The sequence below is a fragment of the Penicillium citrinum genome (assembly GCF_028827155.1).
Source record: "Penicillium citrinum strain IBT 23319 chromosome Unknown utg000009l:1.0-4274883.0:1.0-4276374.0, whole genome shotgun sequence".
Lineage (NCBI taxonomy): Eukaryota > Fungi > Ascomycota > Eurotiomycetes > Eurotiales > Aspergillaceae > Penicillium > Penicillium citrinum.
The window spans coordinates 571,937-592,752 of NW_026622694.1; the positions used below are offsets into that span (position 1 = coordinate 571,937).

Sequence of the window (20,816 nt, forward strand, 5' to 3'; positions counted from 1 at the left end):
TTTATCAGACGATGTTTTTGTTAGAATAGAACCATGGAAAGATAGCGCGAGTTAAACATTACGCTCCATGATTCAACCAATCCAAGTAAAACAACGCGATTCTCTGATCCCATAAAATCTTCTGATTGGCTTTTGATTTCATTTCGATCAATCTACTTATTGGGGTTCTGAAGATTATTATTTCATATCAAATTGTAGGCTTTCATCCGTCTATTATCTTGGCGTACTTGGCGTATCTTAAGGATATGTAATGCACATCCCTGAACCTATAAATTGCCTTGATGACCTCCCTTTCAAATTCGAAGACTTGATTTTAAAATCTGGAGTGTCCATCGAGAGCTGGATGAATCGATCTAGGTGCCTCTTCTGAACCATTGATAGATTTCTGGAGTAAGTAGCCCTCGGTACCGTGGTTTGCCTCTTGATCTTGGTCTGCCGACTCACGAGAGCCTCGACGAGACATACCATGTTTAGCTGCACGACGTTCAAAATCATAATATTCTTTCCCTTTCCCAATAAGCTCTCTGATCGCGATAGCCAGTAGAATCACCGCTGTAGTTTGGCCGAAATCCCATTCGTTCTCATGCTTCACTTCGCCTTCGAATCTGCCGTGATTTGCCAGTCGCAGGGCAATTGTCATGTAAAGATGCAGTGGGAAATGTAATGAGCAGAGTACCAAGATCGTACGTCTTTTACCGACGCCGCAAAATACACTTGCAAGAACGACAACTATAAGCCAGCTCGCAGTGACGGAAACGTAAATTTGATCGTCACCGGGATGTGAAGCTCCAGGGCTGGTCACTAAATTCGAGTAATAGCAACGACCAGGACTGGTTTTGGGAGCCCATTCTTCGAGACGGACGCAGAGGAGGATGGTAAGGATAAGGTATAAAAAGACGAAGATAAAAGCTGCTCGATATCGACCATGAAACCAGGTTACGCGTTCATTGCCGTCGCCAATTTTGGCACGACAGTATCTCCAGCATACGAGGGCAGCGGTATTAGATACACCGACGAAGCTGGAAATGTCGAATGCGAGATGTAAGTGATAAGTATCCATGAGCTGAGCCTGTAATATGCGAAACAAGTTAAAACAGCCCTATTTCCACCGGCAAGGGGGTCCTGGTATCGATGATCCATGCATACCTGGCAGAAAACAGTAATCATATACGAAATACCGAGGGTCGATTGGAAATCCGACCCAATCATTAAAATATTAGAAACAAAGTCCAAGCGCCTGCGCTCGACTTGACGCCCAAGAGAACCTTCTGGGTGTGTAATATCCATATTTCCATGCTTCGTCAAGAAGAAAACCCATGCGGATAAACATAGTGATAGAAAGGCTTGTCCAGCAAACCCGACAAGAACCTATTTAGTATTAATAAAGGATCGCTTGTCGATTTTCATTACCCTAGTGTAAACAAACCCCATTGCCAACCAAAGTAGCCATTTGCTCTCCTACGAGCTCACACTCTCCTCCTCCTCCTCCTCCTCCTCCACCTTCTTCGCGTCTCCAAAAATTCATTTTGCGTTGCAAGATTCAATCCGTAAAGCGCAAAAGTAAACTTCTTCAGTAACAGGGGGGGCCAGCAGACTATTTATTTACATTTCATCTCACAAAATAAATCAATATCAGACCGCTGTCAACGCGGCAAAGACTCGTTGGCCCTATCTTGGGGCCAAAACTGTCTTGGCATTGACAAGCCTACTTGGCGTGGAATCACTCCGGTCTCTTTTAACGAGTACGTACTCCACAGTATATTCGTGGACCCAATTGACATCTGGAGATCTCAGCCCACTTAGATTGGATTTATGCAGCTCCCTTGCTTATACGGGCTTAGTATCGTGTAGTTCTTAAAGTGGTTACTCGTGGCGTATGTTGAGAGGTTTGATTTGTAGTCTCCTCTAGCCCCCACGCCGATCATGTTGAGGCTTCGCACTTATGCCCCATTCTTCGTTAGGAGACGCCAGACACCATATTCGAGACGACAAGATTTTCTATTGGATGATTTTCAAAGAAATTACATGTCGTGATGGAGCAGCATGATGCATATTCTCAGTGATATAGAATTAATCAGAGTTTAGCTCTATTTATGGATCATGCGGGGTATACATGGTGGGTCAGACAATCCCAAGAATTATGAAAATATTGGCTAATATTGTAACTGTATGTTACTTGGGAATGTGCAAGAATAGGGCTGATAAATGATTTACACCTGGACATGTGGACCTTGTATAAAGCATAATCGGAAATCTTTGAAAGCCAAATTTAACGATGGAACGAAAAGAAAGAAAAAAAAGTAAGCTGTACAAGAAAACAAATCAAATGCATAAAATAGAACGAAATCATAAAGCGCGATAACACAGATCTCACTGCCCCTTCTTCAATTTAGGAAACGAAATGCCCAATTCCTGTACACCTCGGAAAACAGCCACCATGGCGCTGGACAGACCGAGACTCTCAGCTCGGGAAAGCCATTCATCCATGGAAATAGTCTGTATCGAATGTTTGGTCTCATTCTGGATATGATCCTTGAGCCCACAGAATGGTATCTCAAGATCCGTAGCCTGGTGGCGGAAAATGACTTTCCCATGAGAGTTTTTGTCACTCAATTCTTTGACTATATTGCTTGCAACGGTTTCCGGAGCGACGAGGTCAAGTACACCATGCATACCGATAGTGACCGGCACTGCGTGGAGCCGACGAGAGTAACTCAGCAGATTTTGGAGAACATCCGGTGCTGGATTAGCACCGTTTATCTCCATTTCTGGACGAAGAATGCTGGACGGGCGATGGATGTAGATTGGGAGTCGGTAGCTTTCGTGGATCTTTTCAAGATACACTTCACTTGCCCATTTAGAAGAGACGTAGCCGTGTAAGCCATCCTTTGGAGGTGGACTGCTCATGACTGAAGTCTCCGGGAACACATCATCAGCCCACTTGGCATACATTGAGACACCTGTGGTAGAGACATAATGAATAGGAATGGCTCGAGGGAGACAGCGGCGCACAAGTTCTTGTGTTGAATGAAGGTTCGAGGCTCGAAGTGATGCATATGTTTTGAGATGCGACACATCCGCTCCATTGTGAATGACAACATCAGCCTTCTGGAAAATCTCTGAGATTATCTCCTCATCTAAGCCGAATCGAGCTGATTGTAAATCCCCTCCATAGACAATCAACTTCCCGTTAGGAGTGTTGGAAAATAGGATACCATTCCGTAATTGGTCGGCATTGCGAACCGCAATGCATATAACCCTTTCAACACTCTTTTGTTTAACCAGTTCGCGAAGTATATACTGACCCAAGAACCCGGTAGCTCCCGTCAAAACCACCGTACGAGGTGGAGTATGCACCATATCCCTCAGAGGCTTCGTTGACAGACCAATTTCAGGAGTGGTTTCAGTTTCCCAATCAATGAGCGTATCGTGATCAATAGAACTGGCTTCCACGAGTTGAACCATCGATCGTAAAGTGCTTGACTGGAAAAGTTCGATGAGAGGGATATCAATATTCAACTGCTCACGGATTTGAGCTTGAAGTTCAATCAGAAGTAATGAATTACCTCCAGAACCGAAAAAGTCTGATTCCGAATGAATACGTCCTAGGAGTTCATTTGGAATGACTTCCCGCCACAGTGCTTCCATACGCGCCTCTCCTGCCGAGTGAACCTTGGGGTTGGCTGTCTCGGACAGATATTTGGAAATCGGAAGTTGTTCGACAAGTTTCCGATCTAGCTTTCCGGAGACACTTGTTGGCAAGGAGGAAACGCCAATAATTGCAGATGGCTTCATAGCTCGCGAAAGGGGAAGCGAAGCCAAAAGTTTGTGAAGGAAGACTTCCTCCTCTCCTGAATCATTGTTATCGGCAGAAACAACGTGAGCTACCATCACTTGTATGCCATCGAACTTGCGAACCGACACCGCGGCGTTTGCGAGCCTGCCATCTGCGGCCTTGAGAATGGTTTGCTCGATATCTTCAAGGTCAATCCTGACTCCATTGACTTTGACTTCAAGTCCCCCCTAGGATACGACCCTCAAGCAAGAGTGATCCGTCCGGTAACAGCCGGCCACGGTCCCCAGTCTGGTACATAATACCGCCCGGCTGGAAAGGATCAGGATGGAAAGCCTTCTTTGTCAGCTCGATATTGTTTAGATATCCCAATGCAACCCCAACGCCCGCGATGAATATCTCTCCTGGAAGACCAACTGGCTGAATATTGCGTTGGCTATCCATGATGTAGAAGGCCTCGTTTGCCGCTGCACGACCAACAGGGATACGACCGTCGTAGAAATTGGGTTGACGATATTCCAACTCCATCTTAGTTGATCCACAGGTGGTCTCCGTGGGGCCGTATACATTGAAAAGCCGGAGTTGTGGACGATCGAGCTCACGGAATAGCTGAAGAAGTGGCTCTGTAACAGCTTCACCAGCTGTCAGACTAAGTCGCCATGGCGAGCTTCGAAGGATATCTTGATTGCTGTGACGTAGCCATGCTTTATATTCAGTGGGTGTCGCATATGTAGCAGTCACGCCCGAGTTTTTGATGCAATTCACGATACTCCGTGCGTCTGATCGAAGCTCATGGGAAACAACACGCAGCTCTGCTCCGACAGTGAGAGCGATGAAGATTTGAGTGACTGATAGGTCGAAGCTATAAGCACTTTGCTGCAAGACTACATCGGATTGTCCCAGACCGTATGTGGCCTTGCACAGGTCGAATTCATGCTTCAAGCTTTCGTGTGAAAGTTCAACTCCCTTTGGTGTCCCAGTAGATCCACTGGTGTATAGGATGATGGCTGTATTTTGAGGTAATGCGAGGATCTCGAGCGGCTTCTTCGCAGGCGATACGGAAAGCTCAGATACATTGATGATAGCACCCTGAATAGGCGGATCAAATTCAGTCTTCTGGTGATCTCTTTGATCATCAGTGAGAACAACTAGTGGTCTACAATCATTCACGATGAGCGATAATCGTGCAGTTGGTGTGTCGGGATCCAGTGGAACGTAGACTGCGCCAACCTTCAATATGGCCATCAGAGATGCGATCCAATTCACGGAGGCTTGTTGAAGAATGGCCACTCGGGACCCTAAAGTCACTTTTTTCTTCAACAATTCCAATGCAATGGTATCAATGGCTCGAGCAAGTTCTCCGTAGGAAAGAGAGGCACTGTTGCTGTCAGTCACCGCTGTATTGTTCGAATATGTTGGGAGAAACTTTTCAAAGCAGTGAACAAGGGTTTGCGGCCATTCTGATTTGAAGCTGGGACCTGTTTTAGGTTATCCTACAATCAGTGAGTGAATACAGAGATATAAAGGAAGGACTATGCTTGCCTTTGCCAAGTGACAATGCCTGATCTAGATCTGCATCACGAACCTTCCAATCCCTTCCTATCGGATTCTTTGGCGAATGAATAATCTCATATATCACATCTTCATACCCATTTGCGATCAGTGCAGCGTCTGTGTCAGAGTAAAGACCTTGTTGAACTGTAAAATCGACGCTAGCATCACCAGCCGCGTTGTTGAAGATCGTGGCGCTAAAGTCATATGCAAGTTTCGCCGACTGATGGGTGGACAGCTCCATTTCACAGCCCCCAAGACGCTGTCTTTCATCAACTCCTTCCATGTAGTTCAGGAATACTTGGAATAGCGGAGTATGGGTTGGTGAACGGGTGACGTGAAGCTCATTCAGAATCACTTCGAGGGGAACGTGTGAGTGTGCAAGAGTTTGAAGAGTGTCTAAGCGAGCTTGTTCAATAGCACGTCCAAATGACTGCATGGAGTCAGCTTTCATGCGCATGGGAACAATGTTCAAGTAAGGCCCGATGCTCTTCTGCATGTTTTCTTCCCGTCGAGACCCTTCAGCGACACCAATGCATATGTCCTCCACGCCGAGGAATCGGTGGAGAATCGCTTTAAATGCTGCAACGTGAACGTGGAATGATGTTGCTCGATAAGATCTCGCAACTTCACGGATCCGCTCGGAAATGTTCTTCGGAATCCGAATGCTGATTGTATGCGCTGCGTACTGAGACAAGGGTCGACGTTCTGATAATCGGCTGCGATGAAGAGGCAATGGGTCTGGAATTGTGGAAAATCGAGTGCGCCAAAAAGCGATGTCATCTTTCCAATGTCCTGAGAGATACTCTGATTGCTGTTGGTTCGAAAAGTCCAAATATTGCAGGACGTTATTGTCCAGCTGCTCTCCGTTGTAGGCACGTTCCAGATCCTCAATGAAAGGCTGATGACTTGCGCCATCAAATACCAAATGATGATATCCCATCAGCATATAAGATTGTGAGTTACCTGAGACAAGGATTATCCGAATTGTTTGGCCACTGGAGAGATTGTACACATGGTGCCGTAGGGCTTCGTATTCACGAATGAGCTCGGCCTCGCTGGATACCTTCTTCTCTTCCAATGCCAATGGCGAACGAGGAAGGATACCCTGAACAACACGCCCTTCTTCAACACGAAAGCAGGTTCTCAGAGCCTCATGTCTTTGAGAAACCGCTTTCAAAGCCCGGGCAAGGGCAGCAGAGCGGATCTCGCCGCTGATTTTGTAGATACCGGTGTTGTTTAATGTGCCCTTTTCAGGTAAGAGCTCTTGCACAAACCAGAACATGGATTGGATGTAAGATAGAGGCCCAGATTTAATCAGTGGCAACTCAGGTAAGCTCTTTTCTTCGTCTTTGCTGGGTCTTGAGATTTCTGACCATGGGGTGCTGATTCCATCCTCGAGATCAGAAGGGGTCTGAGATCCTGGGTCTTGAGATTCCGAGGAGCTCAATTTTTCGGCTATCTGTGCATCCTGCTCAGGAACTTTCTGGATGGTTACGGGTGTCTTGGACACCGGAGTAGGAGTAGGAACAGGAAGGTTGGATGTCTTCTCACCATTTCCAACATTGGGGATCAATTCCAATGGAATAGAACTTCTTGTTTGCTCGACTAATTCGCCAATGGTAGCACCACCCAGGATTCGAAGTGCTGGGATATTCACTTGGTAGTTTGTGAGAATCCAGGATCGTATCCTGACAGATATCAGCGAGTCTAAGCCTAGCTCATCGGATCGATGGGACTCGGTAAGCTCGGATTCTGCAGAAAGCTGCAAGACTTTACGAAGTTCGGCGATAAAGGTTTCTGCTTTGTGTCAGCATGTTGTAAGGACTGCAGAATTGATCTCAGTACCTGAGACAATTGAGGACACTTCGTCATTACTTGTGGCGGCGATCAATCGATCCTTCAAGGAGATCTCTCCCGTCGATGTTGATGTGCTCTGATTTCCTTCGGTTTCCGGGATGGTGAGATCCGAAAACTGAGGCCAAGAATAGCTTGGTGACATTGATGTTGCAGCCTTGGGAAGGCTTCTTAGGCCAGTAATTATCTGTGCTTGTTCTTTTGACTCAGGTCTGCTCGCTCTGACAGCCTCTGCAAATGCGATATGTACATCTGCTTCTGACATAGGCATGAATCCTCGATCATATAATGCCAACTGCCCAGTTGCATTCATCTCACGGGTGACAACTCCGGCACCAATTACGGTTCCCAGGTAGATTACCGAAGCTGCGCATCCTCGCTTGCGTCGCTGCTCGGCAATAGCAGACATGAACTGATTGGCAGCAGAATAGGCTGACTGGCCTGGATTTCCGAAGACGCTCGCAACCGAGGAGAAGAAGATGAAAAAGTCCAGCTCCTTGTCGTCGTGGAACACTCGATTGAGGTTCAAGCTACCTTCAACCTTTGGGCGAAGTACGGCCATCAAATCGGAATAGCTTGCAGTCGCTGCCAAACCGTCTCTCAGCACCATCGCGCCATGGGCAATACCAGCAATTGGAGGGAGCTCAGCAGAGATCTTTTGGCGACACTCGTAGACTGACTGCAAGTCCGTGATATCACTGTTATCTAGGGTTAGAAAGAAATTCGAGACCAAGAGGGTGTAGGGGTTACTTGCTTGCTGAAAATGCGGATAGTCGCTCCTCTCTGTTCTGCCCTTGCCAACCAAATTGGATCAACCTTTGGAGTCCTTGCTGTGAGAACTATATACCTTGCCCCGTTTAAGATCATCCAGTCACACAAAGCTCGTCCCATGTTTCCCGTAAAGCCTACCAGCCAATATGTTCGGTCTCGCTTGAACATAGCCTCCACTGGCAGGACCTTGACATGAATTGATGGGGTAGACCAAGTGATAGCCGTCAGCTTGTTCCAGTTTCCTGAATCTTGATTCAAGTCATTGGTCGATCTTGTAGTGGGGACACTCTGGGTGAGGCTCTCTTTCCAGCTATCAAGTCCAGCCAGTGCCATATAGACCACCTGCTGCAACAATGACGAGCCTCCACTTTGATTATATCGACCCTTTCCAACAGTTGAAAAGAGACTGGAAGTATTATCAACAGAACATCCGAAGGGTGGATAATGTCGAATGGCTCCATCGGCTATGTCAATCGGGTTGGTGAAGTCGACATACCGCGCGATATCATGGGGCAATACAGCCTCGATCTCAGAACGGTACATGGAAGGATGAGCGAATATCCAGCCTCTGGATTTCGCCTCGACCTGACATGAAGTTGCGTAAACTATAAAAACACCCGCTTCTTTGGCAAGCTGATTGAGTGCCAGAGCGAAGGTAGACGAGGCATTGTAGACCAGGATAGTGTCACCTGGCGAGGTAGTTTTCAGAATCTGCATGGCCAACAAGTTGACTGCAACAAGATGTAGGAAATGCTCCTCGCGACCCTCTGGTACTTGCAAGTCTATCTGAATACCCTCTTGAGGAGCCATGATGGAGGATACGGCGTCTGATAGGACGATACATTGTATGCCAGTTTTGGTGTTTTCTCCAAGAGCCACAAACGTGTATCCTATAGAGGACTTGATTGCATGTAGCATAGAATGAGTGATCCTCACTGCCATTGCAGAATTGATTTCAAAGGTATCTGCTCTTTCACGAACGAAGAATTGTTCATTCTTTCTTGAGATCGTGACAATGGATTCTGGATTTTTGACCTCCTTTTCAATTTCTCGACGGGCTGAGTTGTAGCGATCATTTAGCTGCTGCAAGGTTCTCAGCCTTGGGATTAGCTGCTTTCCTTCAGAGTTGATGATAACCTCTGTCTCGGAGGACCATAGTGGTGCACGAGGAGATTGACCAGAAGCACTCCAGCGTCCTAGAGCTATGAAACGGAGTAGATGCTCTGCTATTGCTCTAGAATCGGGCTTGCGAACCCCTTCAAGATCTAGGAATTGGAATCGCAGACCAAGGTTTTCCCATGCTGCAGCGCGAGCAAACCCAGCCACCATGTTGGGGAAGGGATCATCCACACGACGATTTTGTGTCACCCAAAAGATATTCTTCTCTGAATCAAATAGTCTCTTCAGGCCATTAAAACGTTCTTCTGTGATATCTTGGAAGGTATTGCCAACCAGATCGGCCAGGACGAGCACTGTGGCGTTGGAAGGGAGTTGGGCGTGAACGGCTGCATCGACACTCTCGAGGACAGTAATATTTGAGCACTGTACCTTCAGCAGACTTTGAAGGTCTCTGGTCAGTCGAGAGACATGGAGTGACTTGCCGCCGATGATGAAAAGATTGTCAATAGCAGTGCTATCTTGGAATATCGTGGGCGATGGAAGCAAGGGCTCACGTAGGAAGTCAACCTGATCATCCACAGCCTGTGAGACAATAACAGAGTTCGGTAGTGTCGCACTATCCTCTTCAGGTACAATAGTATCGACCCCCGAGAATCCAGCGTTACGAAGAAGCTCATCCCATCTAGAGGCGGGCACGCATGGGCTTAAAATTCGGCCATCCTGCTGGCCTGCCCACCAACCTGGGAAGCATCCAAAAATAAAAGGTCCTCGAATAACATCTGAGCTCGTTAGCTCAAGGAGAACCAGGAATCCTCCGGGTCGAAGCAGCGAACGCGCTCTTTGTAGTGTAGCATCAAGGTCTTTCGTGGCATGAAGAACCAAGGACGCCAGGACCAGATCATATGAGTTTGGTTCGAATTTTTGCTCTTTGATGCCCTTCTCCATATCCAATACTGCGTATTTCATCTTATCTTGATATTTCGCAAACTCCATTTGTGCGGTAGGGAAGAAACCGGAGGAGACATCAGTGAATGTATAGGACAAAAAGCGTTCTCCGAGGCGTGGCAGCACTTGTTTAGTAGCACCACCCGTTCCAGCACCTAAATAAATTCGAATGCATCGTTAGTATAAAAAACACATACAGGCCGGGATATATACTAGACTCAGGTGAGAAGAGGAACTGACCAATCTCGAGAATCTTCATTTGGGGATATCGCAGGCTGATCTGACCAACAACTTCACCAATCCAATCTGACACTTGAGACATGCCCACCGCCGTTGAGTAATATTCATCGAGTAAACTGTTCTCAATGAGATGCTCGAGAAGATTTGTTTCTCCGCGCATAACCCTCGGCATCTGAGCACCAACCGTATGCATGGTCTTGACTTCGGCCAGATGAGAAAACCTGTCTTCCATGTTAATGATTTACCCAGAAAATGGGAAATGATGGGGCCATACTTTTCTGTCGACGCGATGACATCTTCCAAAGTGTCCTCTAGCCACTCCGGTCTAGCATGTGGTAGCTTCCCCCGCAAAACTAAGTCATTGACATGCGCTGCGTAGTTCAAGTAAGCCCTGTAGTTGTCATCCTTCTGTGCAGGATGGCTTGGAGGAAATTCCGCTTCAAACTGGCGCAAATAAAAGCTTGAACCTCGCTCCAGAAGAAGGGCAAGCTCTGTTTCATCGCTGCTAGGCGGGCTATAGATATGTTCTGGAATAGGCTCGGTATTATACCACTCAATCGTATTGAAGAGTCGTTTATCGTCGGCCGCAGTCGTACTGCTGAAGGGTACAACTCGAAGCCCTTCCACCTCAATTGCAGCATGAGCACCATCAACACTAGCAATCTGGACATCACCAGAAAATCCAGGGCCATCTTCTCGGTCTGAGACCGAGGACACGAAAGGTAGACGTCTGGCTTCGATCCAATTCTGGCCACAAAGAGCAGGGTTCACGCGAATACGCTCGATCTTCACAGGAACGTGTACTGACCACACCTCTCCATCTCGCGGGAAACTATAAGCGAGAATAATCGACTGAATGGCCAGATCCAATGTTGCTGGATGAACGACTAGAGGCGCTTCATCCGAATCAAGATCAGGGAGCCCCACGAATCCCTGCGCTTTGCGAAGCTTTCTCTGTAGCCCAGAGAGACCTTGGAAATGTCCTGTGTAGCCGTATCCAAGCTCGGATAAAGCACTGTAGAAACCTTCCTTATCAACATTTACCATGTCAAAGCTCTCCGCCGATCGAGCGAGCAGGGCGTCTCGTGAAGGCTCTCCCAACGTGATTACAAGGTCACCATCCGCAATTAAATGGAATGTGGACTGGTGCTTTGCACATGCCGAATATGTGAAGCGCGCTTTCAAGCGTGTGTTTCCGACTTGTCGGATGTTGCTTACATTGAAAAGTACTTCCACTGAAGAGTCTATATCATCATTATCAAAAACCACGGCCTGATGAATGACAAACTGTTCGATGTCGACTAATTGGATGGACTTCCCAGTTGGCGCCACAAATTTGGCAGCCTCGAGGGCTGTGACAACATATCCTGCCGCAGGGAATACAGTCTGCTCCTGAATCCTATGTCCATGGATCCATGGAAGCTCACGAGGGCGCAACAAGTTACACCACGAGATTTGGTGTGGAGAACTCTCCGGCGTCATGTCGCCAAGTAACAAGTGGTGGTCCCCTTGTGTTCGATAGGTACGTGAATGCCGAGACTCGTGCCAGTATTCACGTTCGTGATCCCAATTGTAAAGTGGAAGGCCTGCAATGAACCTGGGCTTGTTGTTTGTACCACTCATAGTACTCTCATAATTCTCAATATCCATGTCTAGTGTGTCCAGGTGCATCCAGCATAGTCCCAGGGCGTTGGAAAACGACTGTACAGCCTCCGTGTTTCTTTGGAGAACACCTGTGTAGGGAAGAGTAATGTTCTGATCCCTGAGCATCTCTTCCAACGGGCCCTTTAAGGCTGGATGCGGACCGACCTCGATGGCTAGATCATATTGACCCAATTGAGTTGCCCTTTGGACTGCTTGCATGAATTTAACGGGCGAAACCAAGTTACGGTCCCAGTATGTCGCATCCAAACCGTCGATACCATTGTCAGAAGACTGTTCAGGATTCACACTAGAAACCCAGATACAGTCTGAGGTTGGAGTTTGAACTTTGATACCGCATCTCCGAAGGGAATTCATATAGGCCTGAGAACAAGGTCGCATGTGGTGGGAATGATATGCTTTGTCGACCTTAAGTTGGCGATGGAACTTGCCTTCATCGGCACAAATACCAGCCATTTCTTCAACTGCGTCTGCATCACCAGATAATGTCACACTTGTAGGCGAGTTGACGGCTGCAACGACAAGTCTGCCTTGGAATTCGTCAAGTGCACACAGCTCTTCCGCATCCTCTAATGTCGTTCCTACAGCCATCATCTTTCCCTTGATTCCTTTCGGTCCTTGGGCAAGGTGACTGTGAAGGCCGCGGTAATAGGCAATGCAGATGGCATCAGAAGCTGATATAAGGCCAGCTGCAAATGCCGCTCCTATCTCGCCAGATGAGTGGCCGACCACCACTGACAGATGGATTCCGGCCAGTCGTAGCAGCTCTACAAGCACGATCTGCACTGCTGTGCAAAGGGGCTGTGCAAGTGCTGCTTCACCCAATCTGGATTCCTTTGCCAGTAGCTGCTCACGAAGGCTCCATGACGGCCGGTCCGCCTTTGGCAGTTCGGCCAATCTTTGCTCTAGTTTCGACAGTATTTTGGAAGCAAATGGAGAACTTTCTATCAAACCGGCCCCCATTCGGGCCCATTGAGCGCCCTGGCCGGTGAAAACTCCAAATATACGAGGCTCTTTTGAACTTCGACTGGGCCTAGTACCAATCTGAGAGCCATCTCGAATGTCGCTCAGGGCAGACTGCAAGTCTTTGATTGATGATGCTGGGAAAGACACTCGCATTGGTAGACGGGATTTTCTCGAGTGCAGAGTCCATGACAAGTCCGACGGGTTTGTGTCAGGGTGTTCCTCCAGATATCGAGCGTATGATTTCAGATTACCTGTAAGAGATTGCTGGGAATAGGCTGAGAAGACAAATGGACTGAAGGATGTAATCCGATTACTAGTCCCGACTTCTGATGTCGCCGGAGGCTCATAGCTTTCCAAAATAACATGTCCATTTGTGCCGCCAAATCCGAAGCTGTTGACGCTGGCACGACGAGGATTCCCAGCGGCCACTGCAGGCCAAGGAATTGGCTCCTGGGGGATTTTTAGTGGACCATAGAATGGGTCGATATCTGGATTGAGCTCCTCAAAGAGTCGATTGGGCGGTATTATCTTGTGCTGCAATGCCAGGGTAGCCTTGATGACACCAGCCAGTCCTGCTGTGCTCTCCGTATGTCCGATATCAGTCTTGACAGAGCCGACATAGAGTGGCGTCCGTGTACTGTTTGTCGACTCCTGCTTCCTCGTGGGTGGACCAAAGAATGCGTTATGAATGGCTTCCGCTTCTATGGGGTCGCCGGCCTTTGTACCGGTTCCATGTGCTTCGAAGTATTGACATCGATCATCCGGTAGCAAAGGGTTAAGGCCCAACTTGGCATATGTGGATCGAATAAGATCTGCTTGGGCTGTGGCACTTGGCATAGTGATACCCCGTGAACGCCCATCTTGGTTAACTCCTGTCTCGCGTACAAGACAGTGAATATAATCACCCGCGGCAATGGCCGCACTGAGAGGCTTGAGGATCACCGATGCCACTCCGTCTCCTCGAGCATAGCCATTTGCTCCCTGATCCCACATACGTGATCGTCCATCTGGAGACAGCATGTTCAGCTTGCTTTCTGAAACAAAGTGCTCCGGCCCAAGGAGTAGGTTAGACCCAGCTGCAACGGCAACCTTGCATTCTCCAGATCGCAATGCCTGTACCGCTAGGTGCAATGCTACAATACTCGAAGAGCATGCTGTATCGATTGTCATTGAGGGCCCATTCCAGTCGAAAAAATAGGAAATGCGATTCGAGACGATGCTTCGAGCATTGCCAGTAGCATTGTAGGTAGGTAGACTTTTCAAGTCTCGAAATTGGAGATTCTCGTAATCTCCATACATCAAACCGACGTATACGCCGGTATCAGAACCTTTTAGCTCTTCTATTGTTAGACCCGCTGAGTCTACACCTTCGAAAACCGTTTCGAGAAGAACTCGGTGCTGGGGATCGATAGCATTTGCTTCAACCCCTTTAAGGTTAAAGAATTGAGCATCAAAATGGCGGATGTTTTCGGTCAAGAGATAGGCATTCCGTACATTTGTTCTCCCAGGGTGTTGTGAGTTTCGATGGTGAAAGCTTTGGAGGTTGAACCTGTCAGGAGATATTTCTTGCGACACGTCTTGAGCATGATACACGATATCCCACAGCTTCGCAGGTGAGCTTGCACCACCAGCAAAACGACATCCCATTCCAACAATGGCGACTGGTTCAGGTGAAGTATGCATTCTGTTTATTTTCTTTTGCTTGAACACCTCACTTGTAGAGAAAATTATGGGAGACTAAATGAATGAGAAGTTGATTTCAACTGCCAGACACCACTTTTAGAATGGGTATCTATATTGTATACAACACAACAAATAGTCAAAAGCTATGTTTTTGAGATTCCACATGTGAAGAAAACCTCCGAATCTCTCAATTCCGCTGGAAATGCCTAATCTATCGCTTCGGTCATTGTGCAAATTAAATTTACGTGCTGATTGGTGGTTAACTAAACATACCGAAGATTTCGGGGGTTTATGTCCTGTCGTTCCATACGATTGATCCCCACCACAAAAAAGAACAGCCCTTCAGTAATATAAGATATTTCACAGTCAGGTATATTCACGCATTGTCAGTCCATTTGATCTGTCTCCTCAATGGCTAACCTAACTATGGCCGAGATACTTGCCTCAGTCTCGAAAGAGATGAGAGCTATGACCCTCCAATCCTGGGCAGCCACTATATCTACTATTGTATGTTCTGAGTCGGCTTTACAATAATGACACCTCTAAGGGAAAAAATCTTCTTTCCTTCTTGATATCGCAAAACTATAAGCTTACCCCTAAATCGAATATCAGTTCATATCTTATTGGATCATCCGATGTATCTATCTTATATATTTTCATCCATTAGCTAAATACCCCGGCCCCAAACTTGCTGCTGTGACAGATGTTTGGTATGCACGTCAATGGTAAGTATCACATCATGTGGCAATGAATTTCTTGGAATTTTGTTCTTAAATTTCTCAGGTTCTCTGGCCGGTATCCATGGTCAATTCAAAATGCCCTCGAGAAATACGGTTCGAACAATTCCTACCTATTTTCTAGGTAATAATGCAAAGGCTTCGATTTACTGACAAGTACATCAGGCGACGTTGTTCGCATTGCGCCGAATGATCTGGTCTTCCTGACACCACAGGCATATACAGACATTTACACTTCAACCATTGATCGAAAGCCCGCCTTCATCAAGTCTCATATGCTGGATACAGGTGATAAGCACGAGGGACTTCCCTCAGAGCGAGACCTAGATGTGCACCGTGCATTGCGAAAGAAGATGAGCCCGGAATTTAGCCCTCGAGCTTTGAAGAAATTCGAGCCGGTAATTCACGAACATGTCGACGACCTTATTGATCAGTTAGAAATGACTGGAAAGGGTGCTGAAGGGGTTGATGCGGCTCAGGTATGAAATAAAAGTTTTTTTTGGAAGCAGAGAGCCTTGAGAATGCTGATTTAATTGCACTGGTAGTGGTTCGAATGGCTTTTCTGTGACATCGCTGGAAGCACGACTCTGAACCACAAGTTTCGCAATGTCCAAAGTGGCCAAGCCCAACCTTTACTTAAGGCTATACAGGTGGTAGGCAAATGGCTAACAGTAAAACACGTCCTTCAGCGTTTTCCTCTGATTTACCCTTTCTCTTTTGTTTGCATGCCGCCCAGCGTGGGTCTCAGCTTTTATTCTATCCTGAGCGAAACAAAATCAGTGATTCGAAAGCGCATACAAAACAAAAATGATCTCAAAAGACAGGACTTTTTGACTGGAATGGTGGCTGAAGATCGACCTGTGGATTTCCTGGTCTCTCAAGCATCCCATTTGGTATTTGATCATTATGAATCCTCGAGTCCAATGACAGCTGCTGTTTGTTTCTTATTGAAATATCCCACGGCACTACGCAAGCTGCAGCAGGAAGTCCGCAGTGCATTTCCCCAGGCGACAGATATGACAGATGCTGCTTTGCAAGAACTTCCCTGGTTGCATGCCGTCTTGGAGGAAACACTACGCTTACACACAAATGTTCCGTATGGACTCAGTCGCTTTAGTCCAGGGGCCACGGTAGATGGTCATTATGTTGCCAAAGGGGTAAGAGACTCTTATTTATCTCTGCCATTTGCGTTTTGTGTCTATTTTGTTTTACTGATCTTCCATTCGTTTTAATACAGGTTGAAGTCCACTCCGCAGCCTATGCTACGACACATTCACCTCGCTATTTCAACAAGCCCTATGAATTCCACCCCGAGCGTTGGCTCCCACCTACTGATCCTGCCTATGATTCGACTTTCGATGATGACGACCGACAGGCATTCCGACCGTTTAGTATCGGAACACGCAACTGCTTAGGCCAGAATATGGGATACTTGATGTTGCGACTTGTTCTTGCACGTCTGGTTCAACATTACGATTGGGAGCTTCTGAGCCCAGAGGTAGACTGGGATCGGGATCTTCGCCTCTGGGCTGTTTGGGACAAGCCTTGCGTGAAAGTACGATTCACTCTTGCGAAGGAAATCTGATCAAGATGCTCAGTAGATGGTCATGTCTGTAGAGTACTTTTAGCCGACAACAAGAATCCTGGCAGATGTACCATAGACTCCGCATTCATCAAAGGGGCCATTGAAAAGAGGCTTCAACCAGGGTTAATATCGCCATGGGCCTGTTTCATGCATCCGGTCCACATCAGTCCCTGTTTTCGGGCAGTTGCATATGCCAAGAAATGAATGCTACCACAATCAAACCATGCTTACGATTACTTTATATTGCATGCACATAGATAGCTTGGCATGTTTCAGGGTGGATTTAAGGCTTTGAGGTGGGTGATCATAAAGAGAAAGAGTGCAAAAGCATCTTTTTTGGTGAACTTTTCGTCGTGCTAGTTACACTAAATTGAAGAATCTCAGGAGTATGATTTTGTAAACATTGTTGAGATATCGAATTATCAATGTTGCTACGTCAATCCTCCATTTTATATAGCTTTGAACTGAATTCATTTTTTTTTTTAAAAAAAAAAAAATTGAGAGAGAATGCATCCTCAATAGCTCCGTCTTTGTCCCTTTATAGTGCATTTTCTTTGTTGTAGACCATCTTGATGAAATCCACAAGAATCTGATCAGACCATGAAACCCATTGATAGCCGTACAAGGCCACACGTCCTATGAAGGTACTTCAAAGTGGCCAGGAATCGACAATACCCAAATTTTAGACAAACCCAAATTTGAAGATAGAGAGAGTCCAAGAATTCAAATATCAGCCTTCAACCTTTCCATGGTTTTTTGAACAGAAGAAAGCTGATTGTGAGCTTGCAAACCTTCTAAAGTTTGATTTTGTCCGATGATAGCTTTCAATAGAGACGCATTGTTATGGCTAAAGATGCCAGGAGTGTCTGTGTCTGGAGAAACACGGCTCCATCGTCGATACTCTGCCGGTAATCCCATCAAAGTCTCCATTGACCGCAGCTGTTGCTCAAACATCCGAATAATAGTCGGCATATGAAAAGCTCTTCCAGCTTGGAGAGCAGCTTTGGGGTCTATTGTGGGCTCCCACATAGAAGCAAGATCTTCGCCTGATTCTCCTCCACTAGAAGTCACCGATTGCTGTCGAATTTGTTGCTCATATATACACCGACTGACTCGAGAGAGCATTGTATCCAACAGATGAATGAACTTTAAATAAGCGGAGAGTATCATGAGAGCAGTCGACAAGTTTAAAGCGGGAGGATCCAATGAGTCTTTGGGTAAGATCATTTGTAGGGTAAGGACAAACTTGACCATCAACGCGACCGAGTGCTCTAGAGGACTGAGTGGCTCCAGACCAGCTATACTGATTGGGTCATTCCCATCAAACCACGACATATGCATCGTCTCCAAGTCCCACTGTCCAGAGCTCAGCTCAGTAGCTTGCCGCAGTATGTTTCCAAGTAGACCGACTACCCATGGCATTGGCTCGTTGGTCGGTAATGGCGGATGCAAGTGGCCTAGTTCCTCTGGAAGGGAGACAGCTGCAGAATCACCTGCAGCTTGATCCTGAAAAATGCCGGGTTGCTGCTGTTTCTCGAGCCATGCCGACATATCAAATTCGATTTCTTCCCCAAATGCCCATGTATCAACATTCAATGGACTACTGTATATCGAAGACGACGTATCAAGTGTGTAGGTGAATGGATCCGGGTTAGGGGGGCATAATATTAGGAATACGGACAGAAACTCCATCGAATGTGAAGCAAGTGTTGTCATCGTGCGTGAAACTAGGTGGATGTTGCTCCTCATCCCCGGGGGGAGATCATGGTCATAGCTTCTGGTGGAGATGGTGAGATATTTGTAGAGCGATCATTCAAATTGTGGGGATCACATTCATTCAATGTCGTTCTTCTAGGATTCACCGTCTCTTTGCGACTGGTTGCTCCCCATCGGCTAGACATCCTTGACCCCGGGGGTCGTCCTGGTTGACGAGCACTGCTGGTCACACATAAAGCACCTACACGGTTGCATCTTTCGCAGGTCTCTGACCCATTGGCTGATTGGGGGCATCGTAATTTTTGATCTCGACACCGATCACAAGCAACCCGCTTAGCTGTAAGTGCATTCATCTCAGTAGAATATCTGGTACCTCGCAATTTACTAGCAGAGTACAAGCAGGTGACAATGATTTAGTTGAAGAACTGTCAGACTTTATATCAGTAGAGTCTATTTTGGATCTACCATTAATAGTTATACGTATGGTCTATACTAGCTCCGCCACCCGTCTCTCTGTTGAGTACTTTAGTTTGTCATTTTAGCCCCAAAAATAGTCAACTCTCCACCGTTCTAGGCCAAATCCCGCGTATAATTCAATCGCTTACGGAATTGGCAAAGGATTCGGAATTCCTTTCAGGATTTTCTTCATGCATGAAGTAAAACGCCGTGGATGCCTGAACATGGAGAATATGCCAAAAAGAAAAAAGAAAAACGGGGAATAAAGAAAAAAAGGGTGAATTGTCCGTAAGACAGGCGATACGTGAGTAAGCGACATGAACATGCAAACTAGCAAGAAGACCGCTGTCTCCATCGGTTCCAAAGGTACCAATCGATTCTGGTCGAACAGCAATAGCCCCCAAAAGGATTCACAAGGACTAAGTCGAATGCGGAATTAAGTTGAGTAAAAGAAGAATCCGAAGAATGCGAGACTCCTAATGGAAGGTAAAGTCAATCAGGACTTTGTCTTTATAGGTTATCATCACACAAGCTAGAACGACACATACTCTTGGATTATGGTCTTTGGGCATCTTATTATGTATGATTATAATGAGAGTAATTCTGATAAAACATTCTAATTGATTGCTGGGCTTTGCCACATACCCTTTCGCGGTTGTTAACTCTGTTGATCAGACAAGGTTGTGAGCTGTAACTAAAAGTCTAAGAAATGCAACTACACAGTGGGGATATATTATAAGGCCCCTTGAATGGTGCACATGGGATACCAAGGAACTCCGAGGAGGATACATTCTCTTCGCTAGTACGTCATGCAAATCCTTCTTCTACCATATCTGGTGGCGCTTTGCGTAAGACTGCAGGGTCCCAGGTGTACAAAAAAAAAAAGCTAAAAGAAATTATGACACGGAATTCTCACAAAGCTCTCAAATCCGTTGTCAATTTGAGAGTTAACGGACTGTTTGAGATGCCGTCTTACCGATTAGACCTCAGAAGTAATAGTGGAGAGGAATCTGGTACGACACTATATCTATATATAGTCTATACTCTAGAAAGAGGCTTTATGCGATTATCATTTTTATATCCAAGTGTTGCGCTTAAAGCCATCGTAAAGCATACTCAATTAGTAGCTATAAAGCTCCAATATTACTGGCTGTTGCATGCAAAGCTCGCTTATTTACAGGTTATTGTATCCGAGACGCCGGCTCTACTGCTAGGGCTGTCTGTCCCTTTAGTGCAATTCTCTCTCATTATACCAATTCATGTCGAAGCCTTATTAAGTATATATCGGTCTTTGTACCTGACTCCTCTGAGCCTATAGCTTCATCTAAGTCCTATTTGTTCCTCGTCGCTGAGAGATAATGTAAGTAGGAGCCAGTGTAAGCAAGTAATCATAGGAGTGGAGATTAGAGCAAGATGAGTAAGACTGAGTAAGACTGAGTAAGACTGAAATAGGCGTATGGGCGATAGTCAAAATGAGCTTAACATGCATGAATGCAAACCTTTTATCATTTTGATCCTCACATTTATGTTTATTGTCATGAGTTCTCATGCTCTTTCTGAATTTCAATTCTGCCTTAAAATTCCCCCTGTTGGTAATGCTAACACAATATGAGCCCAGTGGGGTAAAAATAATAGTATTTCGCAGTATGATTCCTTTTATAGCAAATAGGTTGCAATTAAGTGCTAGGATCGTTACCATATGATGCTGCAATATAGTGGAAATGGACTAGGTTGA

The 20,816-nt window shown here is 46.3% G+C and overlaps 4 protein-coding genes across 4 annotated transcripts; 1 reads left to right on the top strand and 3 right to left on the bottom strand.

Annotated features, from left to right (window-relative positions):
• Window positions 1–313: 313 nt before the first annotated feature.
• N7469_009703 (uncharacterized protein) lies at window positions 314–1,060 on the bottom strand (the record flags this gene model as incomplete). Its single annotated transcript, XM_056648608.1, has 1 exon — window positions 314–1,060. One exon carries the CDS (start codon window positions 1,058–1,060, stop codon window positions 314–316), a length of 747 nt encoding a protein of 248 aa, XP_056495739.1.
• Window positions 1,061–2,370: 1,310 nt separating this feature from the next.
• On the bottom strand, window positions 2,371–14,587 carry N7469_009704 (uncharacterized protein; the record flags this gene model as incomplete). Its single annotated transcript, XM_056648609.1, has 7 exons — window positions 2,371–3,977; window positions 4,033–5,271; window positions 5,336–7,144; window positions 7,193–7,899; window positions 8,049–10,191; window positions 10,277–10,497; window positions 10,551–14,587. 7 exons carry the CDS (start codon window positions 14,585–14,587, stop codon window positions 2,371–2,373), a joined length of 11,763 nt encoding a protein of 3,920 aa, XP_056495740.1.
• A 703-nt stretch (window positions 14,588–15,290) lies between these two features.
• N7469_009705 (cytochrome P450) lies at window positions 15,291–16,909 on the top strand (the record flags this gene model as incomplete). Its single annotated transcript, XM_056648610.1, has 4 exons — window positions 15,291–15,312; window positions 15,490–15,803; window positions 15,870–16,481; window positions 16,562–16,909. 4 exons carry the CDS (start codon window positions 15,291–15,293, stop codon window positions 16,907–16,909), a joined length of 1,296 nt encoding a protein of 431 aa, XP_056495741.1.
• Window positions 16,910–17,632: 723 nt separating this feature from the next.
• N7469_009706 (uncharacterized protein) lies at window positions 17,633–18,625 on the bottom strand (the record flags this gene model as incomplete). The annotated part of the gene is made up of 1 exon (XM_056648611.1): window positions 17,633–18,625. One exon carries the CDS (start codon window positions 18,623–18,625, stop codon window positions 17,633–17,635), a length of 993 nt encoding a protein of 330 aa, XP_056495742.1.
• Between the last annotated feature and the right edge of the window lie 2,191 nt (window positions 18,626–20,816).